The sequence below is a fragment of the Bombus impatiens genome, unplaced genomic scaffold, assembly GCF_000188095.3.
Source record: "Bombus impatiens unplaced genomic scaffold, BIMP_2.2 scf_0548, whole genome shotgun sequence".
NCBI classification, from domain to species: domain Eukaryota; kingdom Metazoa; phylum Arthropoda; class Insecta; order Hymenoptera; family Apidae; genus Bombus; species Bombus impatiens.
In genome coordinates, this window is record NT_176967.1 from 1148217 (window position 1) to 1164836 (window position 16620).

Sequence of the window (16620 nt, forward strand, 5' to 3'; positions counted from 1 at the left end):
AGAAAAAATATTGCAATCAATACATAACTGTCGCTCGCTTAACACGTAGAATTACGACCCTGTCTTTTTATTAAGAAAAACTTACGAAAAATAATATCATGTCGCGTCCTTGTAAAAACCGCCAAGTTATCGTTTCTAGATTTTTAAAAACTTATCAAATGAGAAGAACAGTATGCATGTATCTACTGCTGTAATGAGTTGCGTTCTTAGAAAACCATCATATATTGGAGAACAAACGAAAAAGGTATGTACGCGGTATCGAGAAAGATACAATAAATGAACCAAATTTTTTAAAAATAACACCAGCGTTCCAAAGGTAATGCAACAGGTATTAAAGAAAGATTATAATATTAATTAATGAAACGTTTTGTCGTTTGGCGTACTGTATATTAAAAAAGATATTAACAACTTTGGAGGCTTCTTAAGTAAAATAAATTTTTAAGATAGATTTTTAAATAAAATAGTAGGATACTACTTTGCGAATGTATTGGTAGTAGTGGGGATGAATAAATAGAATCTGTATCATGCTAGTACAAAAGGCGACGATCGGCTTGGTGAAACGTTCAGTCAAGGTTGAGAGCTCTCTTATGCTGTGTTTGTTCACGTAATATGATCGGGTTGGTAAAATATTTATTATTTTTGACACTTCATTTATTATCCCTGTCTAACGATTTCTTTTTGGTAAAATCTTTTTTACGCAAATGTCCGTTAACTATTGTGCGAAATCGGTGTCAGAGTTTTAACATTTGTCCTCGATGAAAGTTACTCGTGCACCTATGTGTGTAGTCCTTAGATCGTTTTTAACACGGAGGAGTTGCTTCGATGAAAACTGACAGGATTTAATTTAATAAAGACAACTGACTGAATTTAATTTTTTAGAGCTTTGACAAATTAAAAAAATCATTCTCAAGTGTTATTCATCTCGAATGTTTATCTTAAATGATTATATAGTGATGTTCTTTGCACATTACATGGTGTACGTGAGAATTAGTATGTATTACTGTACGCAAGTTTTATGCAATGGATCATAAAAATGAAGCAATTACGCGAAATATGTGAGTTTTAGATAATATTTACATTTCTTATCGAAGTACTATCAGATACGGTGCGGCCGTATTATATTTCGTTAATTTTTTAAATAGTTTTACATTTTCAAACTTTGTTCCGTCATCGTTAAAATAGTTGAAGGAAACAAATTACAATATACTATACATATAATACACATATTATGTATATATGTATATATATAGATATAGATATAGATGCAACCGTATTACATACATGTATGTATGTATCAATAATATAATATATATAATGTCTTTATATTTAATAATTATAAATAATTATATTTTATAATTATTTAATAATATAGTGTCTTTTTATTTTTCACTCGATATTTTACACTCGATAATATGGAAAAATAAAATAAAATTTTTGATTAATCGGATTTCATATTGTATTTCCTTTACTTCTGTTATTACCGAACAGATAACGCGAAATAATTGATATCATTTGTTGATATTCAACGTAAAAAGGAGGCATTCACAGATGTTTTAATTATCTTTACGAAGTTTGTTATTATAAAAGGGTATATATACATGCATATAATCACTCGATAATATTTTTAAGTACGTAAAGATATTTCTACATAAGACGAATTTCATTTTGCTGATTCGATCGAAACGGTCGATATCAACACTCGAAGTGATCGTGCATCCTTCTTCCGCGTATTTAAAATAAGAGACAAACGCAATCTGTTTCTATTCAGATTCGAAGATAAAGGCGAATTTATTAGAACCAATAAAAATGTTGTTATCATCGAAATATTTTCTTTCCGAATTATTTTGGAAGATTAAGAAAACAATTCCTTTTCGTGCAGACTAAGCAGAAAGAGGGCTGTAATACTTGGGGTGAGCATCGCTGTAGTTCTAACTGTGATACTAACGATAATAATCGTTTTACTCGTTACTGGTACAGAAAATAAGAATTCAGAATACACAGGCGGTACTTCGTATTTCGGAATATATACAAAGGTAAAGTATGATAAGAAGATAAACTTTTTGATTTGCTTACTTACTAAAGTGTCGCTCGATTTACATACTTTCGTTCGGAGAAAGGAACGTCAATTATTACATTTACCATCGCGATCGAAGCGACTCTTACGTTGATCTGAACTCATGTTTTCTGTTTGTAAGGGCGCGGTATCTACGAACGGACAAGAATGCGCTCAGATAGGTGCCGGTATGTTGATGAGAGGTGGTTCGGCTGTCGATGCGGCTATAGCATCCCTGTTGTGCGAGGGCGTTGCATCATTACATAGGTAAATTAAACTTGGATTATACATGTACGCATGATCTTTAGTCTTCGAACTCCCGTCTTATAACGTTGCATTCTTCGATGAATCGAAGCATGGGGCTGGGCGGTGGATTTTTAATGACCATTTGGGACTCTACTACCAAAACTGCCAATTATCTGGATGCGCGGGAAACTGCTCCATCTGACGCGCACGAGGATATGTTTCAAAGCAACCCTGATTTAGCGCTGTTCGGTAAGCTGTCTGATCTTTTTATTACATATCGTTGTTACTTGCAAACATAGTGTAGATATATTAATCTGATCGTGTAAACGAAAAAGGTGGATTAGCAATAGCTGTGCCGGGCGAACTACTCGGATATTGGGAAGCTCATCAAAAATACGGAAAACTGCCATGGCCCGATTTATTTCAGCCTACTATTTCTTTGTGCGCCACTGGATCTCTCGTAACTAAATACCTGGCCTCGTATTTGACGAGTAAAGAGCCGTTAATAAGAGCAGAAAAGTCTTTGGCGGAAATCCTCATAAATCCTATTACCAATTCAACATGGAAGGTGTCACATTTGTCACGCTTGTTTTTCTTTCATAGTCTCCGATTAAAACATTGGTCGTCATAAAATTTCGCTTCTTTTAGGTAAATGATAGAATAAAGAGGCCGCGTTTGGCAGAAACGTTAAAGTTGATCGCAAGTCATGGACCCCATATATTTTATAACGGAACTATAGCTGATAGCTTAGTTGAAGAAATCAAAACTTTCAAAGGTATCATTAAGAAGGAAGATCTGCAAAAGTACAGGTTTGTTTGGACCCTCGATGTACATGCTTAGTGGGGGAAAATTGGCAATGAATTTGTGAATGATATGCTTATTATAGAGTAAAATGGATGAAACCGATAAAATCAACGATCGGGAATTTAACGATGTATACCGCACCACCACCGGGTTCAGGTGCGATTCTAGCTTTTATTATGAATGTTCTTCACGGCATGGTTCCTCACCACGACAACAAAATTATGTGGCAAATTATAGTCGAAACGTTTAAATGGGCTTACGCTAAAAGAAGCGAATTGGCTGATCCTGAATTCGTCGATATCAGTGAGTTGGCAGTTTATATTATCTAATTTTCAGCCGCAATAATCATACGTAATGAAGAGCAATTGTATTTTATGATATACCATCAGAACTTTATTTTAAATCATTTTAGATAAGAAGATGCGATAAGCGTAAATTTGGAATCAAATGTCTCGGAATTAATAAACATACGATATTTGAAATGAGATATTTTCGTTGAAAAGTTTCAAATCTTATCATTAACATCCGAGAACATTCCTATGTTTCTTCTTTATTTTACATAAGCAATAATCCTTTCAGCTTCCGTGCTTGATAATCTGACATCCATCGACTATGCCAACAGTATTCGAAATAAAATTACAATTAATACAACGAACAATGATCCGAAATATTATGGTGCTGTTATGAGCACACCAGAGGATTCAGGGACATCTCACGTTTCTGTCTTAGCTCCAGACGGATCGGCTGTATCAGTCACATCCACGATAAATCAAGTGTATGTTGATTTTGTAAGCTCTCTACTTTTAAATGCAATTTTCAAAAGCACACCTACGCCTATGAATAGGATAAAAGACGTATCTTTTAATTCTCTATATCAATTCGGTAGCTTTGGCGCGATGAGACGATCAAGATCGACTGGGATAATTTTTAACGATGAAATGGACGATTTTAGTTCTCCAAACATAACTAATGGTTTCGACGTACCACCTTCGCCAGCGAATTTCATTAGGCCTGGAAAAAGACCTATGAGCTCTATGAGTCCAACCATCGTTGTAAGTGTACTTTATGAATTAAGAGCTAAATATCGAGTATTCCCATCTTATTGTTACTCTTTCTTGTTCGTAAAGGTAGACAATAGCGGAGAAGTTCGTCTAGTAATTGGTGCTGCAGGTGGAACTAAAATCACCTCTGCAGTTGCAATAGCAATGGTATTAAATCTTTGGTCAGGATATAACGTAAAACAAGCTGTCGATACGCTTAGAATTCATCATCAGGTAAAGTTCAACGTCAATTCGTCATTCGATATTGCGCATTTCCAACTATCAATAACGTTTTTTATGAAACTCCAGCTCTTACCAATGGTTGTTCAAAATGAAAAAGGATTTTCTCCGGACGTGTTAAATTATTTATCTAGCATTGGACACAATGTTTCAACTTACTCAGGAATTGGAAGTGCAATTACAGCTATATCCAAACAAAACGGAGAAATAATTGCTAGCTCAGACTTTCGCAGGGAAGGAAGAACTGCTGGCTTTTAAATGATTATTTGTGGTAGAATATTCATTGATGAATAAATGCGAGCACACACACACATACACGCACATGTGCCTACGCGCTTACAGTAAGTTAGAAATAAGGGATAACAGAAAAATGTTTCAGTATGATTATACAGAAATATCTTTACCAAGCTCTCCTTTTCTGTCATATAGTATCTCAAAAAGCATCGGTAAACTACATATAAAGCAAAAATGTTTAATATTTGTGACGAAACAAATGTTTAATTGACCTTTTTAAGATTCTCAACAGATATAAGCATCAGATATATGTTATATAAAAAATAACATAAATTTTATTAGATACTTGAAAATCACAAGCGTACATTTAATGACGCTAATTTTTACATATTTTTAAAGAACGTAACAGGCCCCGTATAAAATAATAATTTATTTTAAAAAATGTACATGTATCGTTCATTAATTTACATTAGTTACATTAATTTATATTAAATAATACTACGAACTACCACTATCACTTTCTGAGAGTTCAGCTTTTTCCTTTACTTTTCTTACACAACGTCTTATCTTTTTCGTCTTGTATAATCCTTGTTTCGACTTTCGAATTACTTCGATCGCGTGTAATTTTTTTTTTAAGGCATTTGCTTTATCACTTTCTCTTTGTGGTATGTATTCATCAACATTTTTCTCGTTACAAGCAGAAACGGTAAAAACTTTAGGTTTAGTATTATCAACCAAAGCTCGTTCATTTTTCAACTCTTCTCTTTTTTTTCGATTTTCAACCAAAGATCTCTTTTTCTTTATTGATTGTTGCGTGCTTTCTACACTTATGGAATCTTCCTTATTTTCATTGCTTAATTTTTGCACTGCCTTCTGAACTCGTTTACTTAAATTCATTTCAATTGATTTCGGAATAGTTTGTAATTTAAAATACGCATTTATTTTCTGTTGACTTTGTTTTTCTTGCAATCTCTTCAATACCGGTTCGATAATTTTATCATACTTATTTTTATCCCAACCAAATTTTTGTTTTACGTAATCGGCTAGAAGTATAATATTAGGTTTACCCCACGTGAAAGTCTCTTTTGATTCATCCACTTTAGGCGAAAGATACGCTTGTACAACAGCTTGACTCGGGAAACCTGTACGTAAAACAACAATGTATCATATGAACTGTGTATAACAATAAAGGATATCATATACTTGTACCTTTTTGAATTTGTAAATTCTGTAATTTGGTTCGCAAATTCGCTTTTCCAGGACCAGCGGTTTTACCATTTTCGATCCAAGAAGAAAAGTTTATTAAACCTTGCAATAAATCGTCGCCTTCTGAAGGGAATGCTGCTAATATTTCTAACGCAGTAACAGGTCCAATACCAGTTAAACCTGTTGTATAATCGCTACCAACCAAGAGAGCAAGCCGTATCATTTCGTTTCGCGTTAATTCTAAGAAGGAGATAAATATTTTATAATTTGTACACGGATGCGTTTCTTTTTGTATTGAAAGTACAATAGGCTTACTGAAATAGTGTTGTATATCACAGGATCGAAATTCAAGAACCTTTTTATTATTATCAAAAAAATTTTTGTAGACGCATTGTCCACCAAATAACCAAATATCTGAATCATCTGTAATCGTACCATCGATGAGATGAATTTGTTCCAAGTATGCGCATTGCGCCTCTGCTTCCATAGGTGCTATAATATATGGTATTCCGAATAATCGTAATAGTTCCTACAAATAAATAATTTCATTGATGTTATGTTAAATAAATAACAATGCTAAGAATTTACCAAATTTACATCGTGATACCTGTGCTTCGATTTGTATTTGGTCAGAAATATCGATACCTTGTCTTTCTAATTTACCAATATTTGCCATTAGTTCTGTTTGTTTGTCCTCTAATTGTGTCTGCAATTATACTAAAATATACTAAATATTCCTAAACTATTTCCGTGTATCCATTACCCGTATGTGTATATCTAATCTAATGTATGTACGTACTTGTAACGATAACAATTCCTCTTCGTTCATAGGTATAGGGCTTATTCTTTTTGTATAGTCAGTCAGCATGTTAACATTTGTATTGTCTTTGATATTTGCAGCTTCTACATTATCCTTTATAGAATTGGTTAAATTTTCGATGCTACCTTTCATTTGATTTTCTTCTAATGGTACATTTGTGTTTAAAGTATTCGGGTCGATATCGATAGTGGTCTGCGCATTAAGATTATCAATTTCTTTCAAATTAAGCAGTTGTTTATCTTTAATTTGATCTTTTTTTGAATCTACTGTTTCTTTGAGAGTGCGTTCGTTTCTTGATATTTCTTGATCATAATGAAATATTTCCGCCGATTGTGTAGGATGTATATCTGTATTGATCTCGCTATTGTGTGTTTCAAATACGTCGGCAAACATATCATCCACTACTTTTTCATCAGATCTAAATGTTATTTGGATATCTTGTGGAATATATTTATTAGTAGTAGTACCTATATCTGGTATCGGTATATCTTCTATTTCTATGAAATCGTCCGAGTCTGACATTGAGTCTATTGAATTAACTGTTACTACATTTTCTGATTCAACTTGCGCTTTATCTGAAATGTTTGCCATTCTAGTAGGAGAGATATTAATGTTTGTCTCAGTATTTGATTCAGCTAATTCCGGCTTCGATACATCGATTGATTTTATAGTATTTGTGTAATTATGTTTCGTATCTTCTTTGCCGTCCTCAGATATTGAAGAATGCTTCGTATTTAATGAATTATTTTTACTTTCACAAGGCTGTATTGTTTTAAATGAATCGATTTGTTGTGATATTCTTGACATATTTTCGACATCTCTGTAAGTTTCTCTGTTATTTTGCTCAAGAAGGGTAAGGATCTGTTTTTCCGTTAATCCACTATATTCTAACATATACGTTAATGCAGGATTCGTAATGTTTTGTTTGAAATATTCTTTTGGTAATACTCGCGACTCATTGGATTCTACTTCCGATTCTATATCGCTATCTGTTTCCCACCTAAATTTAAAATTATTCATATCTGTTATATCAGTGTCACTGTCACAATCATCATCAAGTTCATATTCATTTATATCATCACAGATTTTTGTATCTTTACTGGGTCCAGCAGTGGCTTCATCCATTCTATTTTCGTGCTGTATGCTCTCGCTATCTGAATTAACATCATCGTTGTCTTTTAGATACGCATTTTTATCTACAATATAAAGCATAAAGAATTAAGAAACGATCAGTTTCGGCTTGTATAGCAGAAAGCTATTACGTACCACTAATATATATTAATCTAGTTGTATTGTCCGCAGCGATACGATAAGTATAATTTTGAACGTTCGTCGGTATTCCTTGTTCTTTTAATAATTTATCTAGCTCGTCCAACGTAAGCGTTTTTCCACCCATTTCTTTCTCTGCAGATTCTAAACTTTGTTGTACTAATCGACGTTTTAATAAACGTTTCATTTGGAAACCAGAAAATTCATTTGATTCCTAAATAAAAACATGTTTCAGATAAACGACAAAATTAAATATTTATACATATAATCCTCAAAATGAGCATGTACTTCAGGCATTTCATGCAAACGGCCCCATGAACTTTGTTTTCTTGTTTCTTTGAGATCTGTTAGAATTTCATAACGCACATCAGCTGGTAAAGTTTTAAATTCGGCGCTAGTTACATCTACGCTATGAATATTGCCACTCCATTTTGTTTGCTTTTTTGGACTTGGTTCATCAGATGAATCAGAATTACAATCATCACTATGACTTGATTCTGCTTTACTAGTGCTTGGCATATTTGGCAATTTGTACATATCATTCACAGTTTGCTTATTTTGCAAATTTATAACTACTTCAGAAGAGCCATTCGTAGTAACTTGTTTCTCTGTATTAAGAACTGCCTTTATTGTAGAGTGCTTTATCAAATTATTTATTAATTCTGTCCTCATCTGTTGGGCTTTATTCTTGGCCATAGATTTCTGTTTCCTGCGCAAAGCCTGTGAACACAAAAGAATAAGAACCTCTTTTCTCACTACCTGGTTCCCACAGCAAACTAATTATGTACAGACAATATTATAATCAAGATAAAAGTACAGTTTCATTAAACATGCATGCAACGTACCTAATATTAGGACGTATAATAGTTTAGACAATTAGAAAGTTAAACGAAACCAGCTAAATTATATTATATAAAGATCTATAGTTGATATTTTAGTTATAAAGTACACATTCTTAAAGTTTATACTTTAAAAAATGAAAGTGTAATAAAAAATATATTTACAATTGTGTTCTTCTTAAGCATTGGCACACCTCCATCAAAAACGAAAACTGGTTTAATTTTATAATACAATAGTTTGCATATTCTATGAAATAAGCCAATAAGATGAGCATTAGGTTTAGGATTACCAAAGCGGTCCTGATACCCTTGTAGCACTTGATGTATCCAGATTGATATATCTAAAAAATCACAAAATTTTATTGTTTATATGAAGATAATTGATTTGCAAATAAATTTATGTGCAATTATTAACGTAATAAATGTAAAAATACAAATTTTTAGGATGTACCAATAGCTAAGATCTTTCCTTCTAATGTTTCCAGGGGTACTTGTTTTCCTGTTGCATCAAGTAAACGCCAAAGACCATAAACACCCATTATTACAACTTAACAAGTCTCTAAAAAGTAATACATTTAATGACTTTAATAGACACCTTTTACTACAGGTATACATAGTATATTTTACAATTTACCATGCAAAATTGTATGTATATCGAAAGATATAATAAGAGCATAAGGACCAAATATATTTTTAACAATTTATAACCTAAACTCTAAATACGTTATGAAAATATAAGAAGATAAAAAATAACATGAAAATATTTATTATTTGTAAAAAATAAATTTACGTGCGTATATTTTACATACACACGTACATACGTGTATTTATATTAATGTTAAAACATTAAATCATATATTTTTAATATGATATTAGTATCTTGACGCGCAAAACTTATTCTTACAGACATCGCACTGGTGTCAGCTGATTACAAAAACAATGTGCTTATATATACTTACACATTAGACGCACATTTAGATCGTATGGTGTAATATGTTTAAAAAAAATAAGCAGAGATTGTCAGAATTGTATATTTTAATCATATTATTATCGTGAGAAAATTGGTAATTCACCAGATTTTCTGAATAGCATTAATGGTATTTTATTTTCATCGCATTATTATGTATTTACCAACTCCTTACATTCATGCTTTAAAGATAAGAGATGTAATCTTGCCGAATTATTTGTTCATATATTAAAATTATGAAATTTGCTAATACAAGTTTTATGCATAAAATAAAAAATATTATATTAATATAAACATATTATAGTTTTGAAATATGTGAGTTTAATAACAAAATAAAGTTTGTCATTGAAGGAAATGGCAAAATTTCCGAAAAATGTTTATGTATACACAGAAAATAAGTGTCATATTTGTGACACGCAAAAACTAATCTCGTGTAACATACGTTTTCATCGATAACGTTCGCCGGTCTAAAATTCATGTAAATTTTTTAGCCGTCCAAGAACTCGACTTTCGATGGAATAAAAGGTGAGCTTATATAGAACGTTAATTTGTCTATCCACGCGCACTCGTCCTATATTACGCAGTACCAGGCTATTGGCCGTTCGTGTGATTCGAATACAAGTACTCGTAACGTAATATGTGAAATACAGTAGTGTGTAACTCGTCTAGTCCATGGGTATATACACACTTGCAGACACGATGTATATATCGTATCGTCATCATGAGAGAAGTGAAGTGAGGTAGAGGCCACCCACTCTTTCCCACAGCAGGTTTTTCCCACGCCCCCCAGGGTAACCCCAACATCCTTTTGCGGCAGCAATTCCACGGTATCTATGGAGTAGAGGGGAGCAGCTCACGTCAGGTGGGGAACAAGAGGGGAAACTGGAGGCGCTTGGGTCGACCAGGCCATTGTACAACAGTAAAACAATAGAATCAGCAGCTCAGTAACGTAACTATTCAAACCCCTAAAAATTCTTACGCTTTCATACCGATTTTATAAGTATTAACGTGTGTGACCGTTATCAATATTTCTTACACAACTTAAAAATTATATAATACTTCCTATTCGAAGATATAACGTATAATTTTATAAAATATTTTGGTAAATTGTAATAGAACGGTATATCTAATTGTATCTTTTTCTTTCGTTATTCGGTACTTCTTTGAAAATTTCCATCTTAAAGATTTTCGGTTTATACTCGGCATTAGACGATAAAAGAAGAAGGAAATGATTGAAATATTTATACGAATGGCAGTGATCGGTTTTATATCGAGAGGTTCATGGATCCCTCTATAAATACGTACCTGTTAGAGCCACTTACGCGGGTAGTAATAACTCTACGTTGTCGTTTCGAACTTAGTTACTCGGCGAACACCGTCCGGGTAGGTTGTATATTTTCTAGTAGAATTGTCGAGATATGTGTTTATCAGTCGCTACTAGCCTGAAAGTGACAAGACTGCAGAAAACCTAACTATAAGAAGGAAACCACAGAACGTATTCAAACAGTGTTTCGAAACAGTATGTTTGTATTTTGGATTTAAAGTGGCGCGCGCGCGGCTAAATCATTTCTAAGGGTTGGTAAGACTGTTCGGAAAATTCGGAAAGTGAACAGGTGTTTTTTGAATGGATTAGGGAGAATAGGTGACGAGGACGCAAAAGGATTTGCGAATGTTGAAGAATCAAGGAACAGTGTGACATTTGTGAATAACCGATCATTTTAAAAAATGCACTGGGATTTATGTTTCCATTGAACATATTACGAAAAATGAGGTGAGCCCCCAAAACGTAACCTGTTTTTGTTCGGTGTAATCTTTGCATCAAGAAGGTAAATAGAAGATATTTTTAGTAGTTTAATAATTCTTTATTAAAACAATTGTACAAGCTTGTTACTTTCAACATTTATCAATCTATCTATGAAATTAAAACAATCTACAGTGTTCAATTTCTATTATTATGGAATGTAAATTCTTCATATTCAGAAAGTATCTTTTAGCAAGAATATCTTTTTCTTCTTATAACGTAATATATAATTTTATATCTATAAACGTTACAACACGCATAAAGTTTAGATCAGTTTGTTATTTATGTGCTAATATAAGTTCTGTTATTACAATGTACCGCAATACATAAAGTTTAGTTCGTTGATTTCACACAGAAGAATGTGTTTGTAATTCTATTCATGATGCATTTAATTAAGAGTTGTGAGTATATGTAGCTTGTGTCAGACAATTGGTATCACAAATTTTATTAGGAAATACAAGCTTTTTGCTTTTCCTAGAATATTATTTTGTTGGTTCTTTGTAAAACGCATAGTAACATGTAACACGGATGAGCAATATCATACTTTGTAACCAATACTGTGTTTGAAAATTAAGAAGATTTAGAGAAGTTACCTTAGCATATGTAAAATTAATCAGAGAACATCTTTATACTTACAAGTACATGGATATGATTGTATAGACACGACGAACAAGGGTGATTTAATTCATGCAGGAAAAATGAGCTCAGCTTGGTTCCCACAGTATATATGTACATTTCCTCTTTCCTGTACTAAGACTAGCAATTCTTAGGAGCTCGTTTAAAGAAAGATACCTTACGTTAATTATATCTTGCATCGAGAAAAACAAAAATCTTTCCCACACTTTAGTTTTACACGAATAGAATCCTATGCATCTATGTCTATTCAAAGATATATAGTTATAAAGACAACTGTTTTTTACAATTAGGGTAATACGTATAGATTTGGATGTCTGCAATAACAAATTATGATCCTATTTATGTATATTTATTTCAATTTGATTTAATGATATACTTGTGTCTCTCTAATATCTACTTGACAAGAGAATATTTGAAAAAATAAGAACGATATTGAGTGTGAAAAACAATATTGGTTATAATTGGCCATGATGAAATGTATTTCAGGTAAAGAGGCAGTGGCAATTATGACATGCATAGATGACAAGGATAGTCTGCAAGCAACCTAACAACTCTGTTGTATAGTCGAGAGAATCGAAGCGAAGATTAAATATGCCACACCAGTTTGGTTTGCCGACGATGGCACATGGAATGCAATCTCCTCCTTCACCGACTTCGGTCATGTCGGTTTACCCCCGATTTGGATCCGGTGTCTATAGACCGGATCATCAAGATCAAAGGTTGACACGCGAAGCAATGGAACGTTATTTGCGCGATAGAAGCGACATGGTTATCGTAATTCTTCATGCAAAGGTTGCGCAAAAGTCGTACGGCAACGAAAAAAGATTCTTCTGTCCTCCACCGTGTATTTATTTGTTCGGTGATGGGTGGAGAATGCGGCAAGAGCAGATGCTTCGCGAAGGAGAGAGCGAGCAGTCTGCTCAGCTTTGCGCATTTATCGGGATCGGGAATTCCGATCAAGACATGCAACAACTAGATTTGAACAATGGTAAACAGTATTGCGCGGCAAAGACACTTTATATTTCGGATTCGGATAAGAGGAAGCACTTTATGCTCTCGGTGAAAATGTTTTACGGTAGCGGACACGATATCGGTGTGTTTCATAGTAAAAGAATCAAAGTGATCTCGAAGCCGTCGAAGAAGAAACAATCGTTGAAAAACGCCGACTTGTGTATAGCGAGCGGAACAAAAGTTGCGCTGTTTAATCGGTTACGATCTCAAACGGTTAGCACGCGTTATCTTCACGTGGAAAACGGAAATTTTCATGCCAGTTCGACGCAGTGGGGTGCGTTCACCATACACCTGTTGGACGATAATGAGAGCGAATCGGAAGAGTTTCAGGTTCGAGACGGCTACGTACATTACGGCAGTACAGTGAAATTGGTATGTTCGGTAACAGGAATGGCTCTTCCACGTTTAGTAATTCGGAAAGTGGACAAGCAAATGGCCAGTCTAGAGGCGGACGATCCAGTTTCGCAACTGCATAAATGCGCTTTCTATATGAAAGACACGGACCACATGTACCTCTGTTTATCTCAAGAACGTATTATCCAATTTCAAGCTACTCCTTGTCCAAAGGAGGCAAATAAAGAAATGATAAACGACGGTGCCTGTTGGACGATAATCAGCACCGATAAGGCAGAGTATCAATTCTTCGAAGGCATGGGCCCGGTTAGATCGCCGGTAACACCGGTACCGTTGGTCCATAGCTTGCATTTGAACGGTGGCGGGGACGTGGCAATGCTCGAATTGACGGGAGATAATTTTACGCCTAATCTTCAGGTATGGTTCGGCGACGTGGAAGCGGAAACTATGTATAGATGTCAGGAAAGTATGCTTTGCGTGGTACCAGATATATCACAATTTAGGGGTGAATGGCTGTGGGTGCGTCAACCGACTCAGGTGCCTGTCTCGTTGGTTCGCAACGATGGTATCATTTACGCGACCGGTCTGACGTTTACCTACACTCCAGAACCTGGTCCTCGGCCTCACTGTCCGCCAGCGGACGAAATTATGAGAGCACCACGCGGCATGCACAATCAACCGAACATGCCACCGGCGATCGCGGACGTACCTTGGAACACCCATCAACCCCCTCAATCGGGTCTCTGATGTTTCCTAGACAATTACAGTGCGCATCACCAAAGTTTACGAGTCAGTGAGACGAACGCTGTTGTTTCCGTTCATTCTTCGAACGATATTCCAGTTGTTTCTATCGATAACAACGAGCCAATCGGCGACGATGTTAACTCAGTGACTACCTACGCAGCGAAAGACCTATTGCTCCGAGTCGACAGTGCGGCAACAAGTTTAGACAATACAAAAAGCAGCACGTAGCAACCATTTCGTTGCATTGCGTTGCGTTGTGTCGCATTACGTTGCGTTTTATTGCGTTACGACGCTACGTTGAATATGTACAGTGTACGGTACCGAGAATCGTTTCCCTATGTTCATAAATACGTAGGTACCTAGCTTTAAGTGTTGATACAGAATTACACACAGGGATTAGAATTTATAGCGACCATAGAATTAAGAGCTTTTTACGAATGTGAATATATTTAGCTATTACTTGGTAAAAGGAATATGATGGGGAGGGGAGAACAAACTCGAAAATTTGTTCGCTCATTAAACGACGAAACAAACGACACGCTATTAAATCTCTCCGTTGTATTAGATTAGCCATCGAGACTTAACGGCGTAGACCGTACAATTGCATATCGATCACTGGAAGTGGTTGTACATTTCTCATCGATTACTGCAGATTCGTTCTTCGAATGATCAGATATTGTTATCGAAGGAATCTAATATATTTGGTTTAAAATTGACCGAATTTCTATCGCAATTATCGCAATACACATTCTATGTAAAAACGTAGTTTTCAGAATGCTCTTGCTGATACTTTTTACATTTATAAAAATGTAGCATCAAATAATTTTTAAAGGCATTCATTTTTATTTATCGAGAAATACGAATGACTTGCGAATATCGGCCAAGATACCAGCTACGTATGCGATGCATATATTCGAACGACTAATTCATCTTTTACAAACCAATTGAAAATTTCTATCCATCCAGTTTCTTTCTTTTATATCATGAATATTTCAAATGTATTTGATTTACTGTTTTACATAGTATATGCATTAATGCGAAATTGAACATTATAATCGTATTTTTCTCGTGATACGTAATGTACGTAACGTACATTTCAGATGGACTACACGTTAATTTTGTGAAACTTGATGCGCAACTTAGAAATTATCCTAGATTTAATCCAATTGGAGAAAATCGTTAGTATCTTGCCGAAATTGCAATTTGCTATTTCGATTGATTTCGTGCGCTAACCGACTATCGCTGTTTTATTTTACCGACGATTATTTATTTTCATAATTGTTATATAATTTCGTCAATGAAACCTTTGATTGCTTTTTTAACGTAGACGTAAAATATTGTGCACGCTCCCTATTAATCTCACTGATTATCGATATCTCGATTTTTCTAACGGAATTCTTGATATCATCCACAGAGAAGACAATATGCTTATTCGCGCGAAAATACGATATGTAACGGTGCATTTTAAATGGATGACGCAAAAGAAAAATCTAAATATATACGTTTTTATGTCTCTCTATGTTTTACAATAAATTGGTCAGATTTATATAATAAAGTCTTTACTTCATGACCTACACGTTATTTCCAAATCCCAAGATTCGATAATAGAGACAACTGTACGTACATGACCGTTGCTGCACGAAGCTCAGGTGTACCTTGAAGAAGTAATTGCATTTGCAAAGAATGGGCCAATCGTTTTACATTTCACCGAAATTGTTCGAAATATCGATACGATATTATTGTATGCGAAACGCGATAATATGTTTTGGGCCAAAGCAACGAAATTCGTTGATACGAAAACTAAAAATTATTAGCTAGAAACAATTCGTTTTTTGACTCCTCGACTTGGTCGAAGCGATACAGGCTCTTTTCTAGATACCATCGAATATAATTATCTGCAACAGGAAGCGAGATAAAATCGCTTTGAGAATTGTCTTCCTGAAGAGATCCATTGTAAAAGAGGAATGTCGGTATACATGTATACCATGGGAATTTACCCACGATTAAAATTTACACCAAGTACCTGAAGAATACGATTATCTTTATTCACAGTAATAAATTGCGAGTTAATAATAATTACATCCTTATACGTATCAGTGGACGGATAATCATTGAGTAATCATTACAATTCATTACATTGGAAAACTATTTTAAGTTACGTTCAAGCGTTACATTAAATTAAGTTGCCAATTTTTCAATAACTTTTCGCAGACGTGGAACTGTTTTGGATCATATGCCAATTTGTCAAACTACGTTTGAACCTGAAGTTCTTTCATTGTATTTCTCTCTCACATACACACGCACACTTTCTTTCTCTCACTTACGAATTAAAACAATATTTTACAAAACTATATGA

At 34.3% G+C, this 16620-nt stretch overlaps 3 protein-coding genes across 11 annotated transcripts; 2 read left to right on the plus strand and 1 right to left on the minus strand.

Moving 5' to 3' along the window:
* The first annotated feature begins 485 nt into the window (after positions 1 to 485).
* LOC100744937 (glutathione hydrolase 1 proenzyme) lies at positions 486 to 4964 on the plus strand. Of its 3 annotated transcripts, none has more exons than XM_012388338.3 (11): positions 486 to 617; positions 1880 to 2033; positions 2196 to 2320; positions 2409 to 2548; positions 2635 to 2867; positions 2948 to 3108; positions 3186 to 3406; positions 3683 to 3878; positions 3990 to 4155; positions 4231 to 4377; positions 4453 to 4641. In XM_012388338.3, exons 1-11 carry the CDS (start codon positions 610 to 612, stop codon positions 4639 to 4641), a joined length of 1740 nt encoding a protein of 579 aa, XP_012243761.1. In that variant the 5' UTR covers positions 486 to 609. The 3 variants fall into 3 exon arrangements, with proteins under 3 accessions (XP_012243761.1, XP_024225004.1, XP_033177912.1); XM_033322021.1 differs by lacking the exon at positions 486 to 617 and adding an exon at positions 1006 to 1055 and having other exon boundaries at positions 4453 to 4964; XM_024369236.2 differs by lacking the exon at positions 1880 to 2033 and having other exon boundaries at positions 566 to 617; positions 4453 to 4964.
* A 66-nt stretch (positions 4965 to 5030) lies between these two features.
* On the minus strand, positions 5031 to 10303 carry LOC100745059 (DNA repair protein complementing XP-G cells). 5 transcript variants are annotated; one of them, XM_003491379.4, is made up of 10 exons: positions 10161 to 10302; positions 9203 to 9310; positions 8917 to 9092; positions 8201 to 8632; positions 7910 to 8126; positions 6623 to 7839; positions 6431 to 6529; positions 6139 to 6352; positions 5827 to 6063; positions 5031 to 5759 (listed from the first exon to the last, which is right to left on the minus strand). In XM_003491379.4, the coding sequence occupies exons 2-10, from the start codon at positions 9288 to 9290 to the stop codon at positions 5116 to 5118; spliced, it is 3324 nt and encodes a 1107-aa protein (XP_003491427.1). In that variant the 5' UTR covers positions 9291 to 9310; positions 10161 to 10302; the 3' UTR covers positions 5031 to 5115. The 5 variants fall into 5 exon arrangements, with proteins under 5 accessions (XP_003491427.1, XP_012243756.1, XP_012243757.1 ...); XM_012388333.3 differs by having other exon boundaries at positions 5827 to 6352; positions 10161 to 10303; XM_012388334.3 differs by lacking the exon at positions 10161 to 10302 and adding an exon at positions 9573 to 9916 and having other exon boundaries at positions 5827 to 6352.
* A 227-nt stretch (positions 10304 to 10530) lies between these two features.
* LOC100743473 (suppressor of hairless protein) lies at positions 10531 to 15809 on the plus strand. Of its 3 annotated transcripts, none has more exons than XM_024369239.2 (2): positions 10531 to 10667; positions 12642 to 15809. In XM_024369239.2, the coding sequence occupies exon 2, from the start codon at positions 12747 to 12749 to the stop codon at positions 14265 to 14267; it is 1521 nt and encodes a 506-aa protein (XP_024225007.1). In that variant the 5' UTR covers positions 10531 to 10667; positions 12642 to 12746; the 3' UTR covers positions 14268 to 15809. The 3 variants fall into 3 exon arrangements, with proteins under 3 accessions (XP_024225007.1, XP_024225006.1, XP_003491333.1); XM_024369238.2 differs by lacking the exon at positions 10531 to 10667 and adding an exon at positions 10936 to 11544; XM_003491285.4 differs by lacking the exon at positions 10531 to 10667 and adding an exon at positions 10937 to 11489.
* The last annotated feature ends 811 nt before the right edge of the window (positions 15810 to 16620 follow it).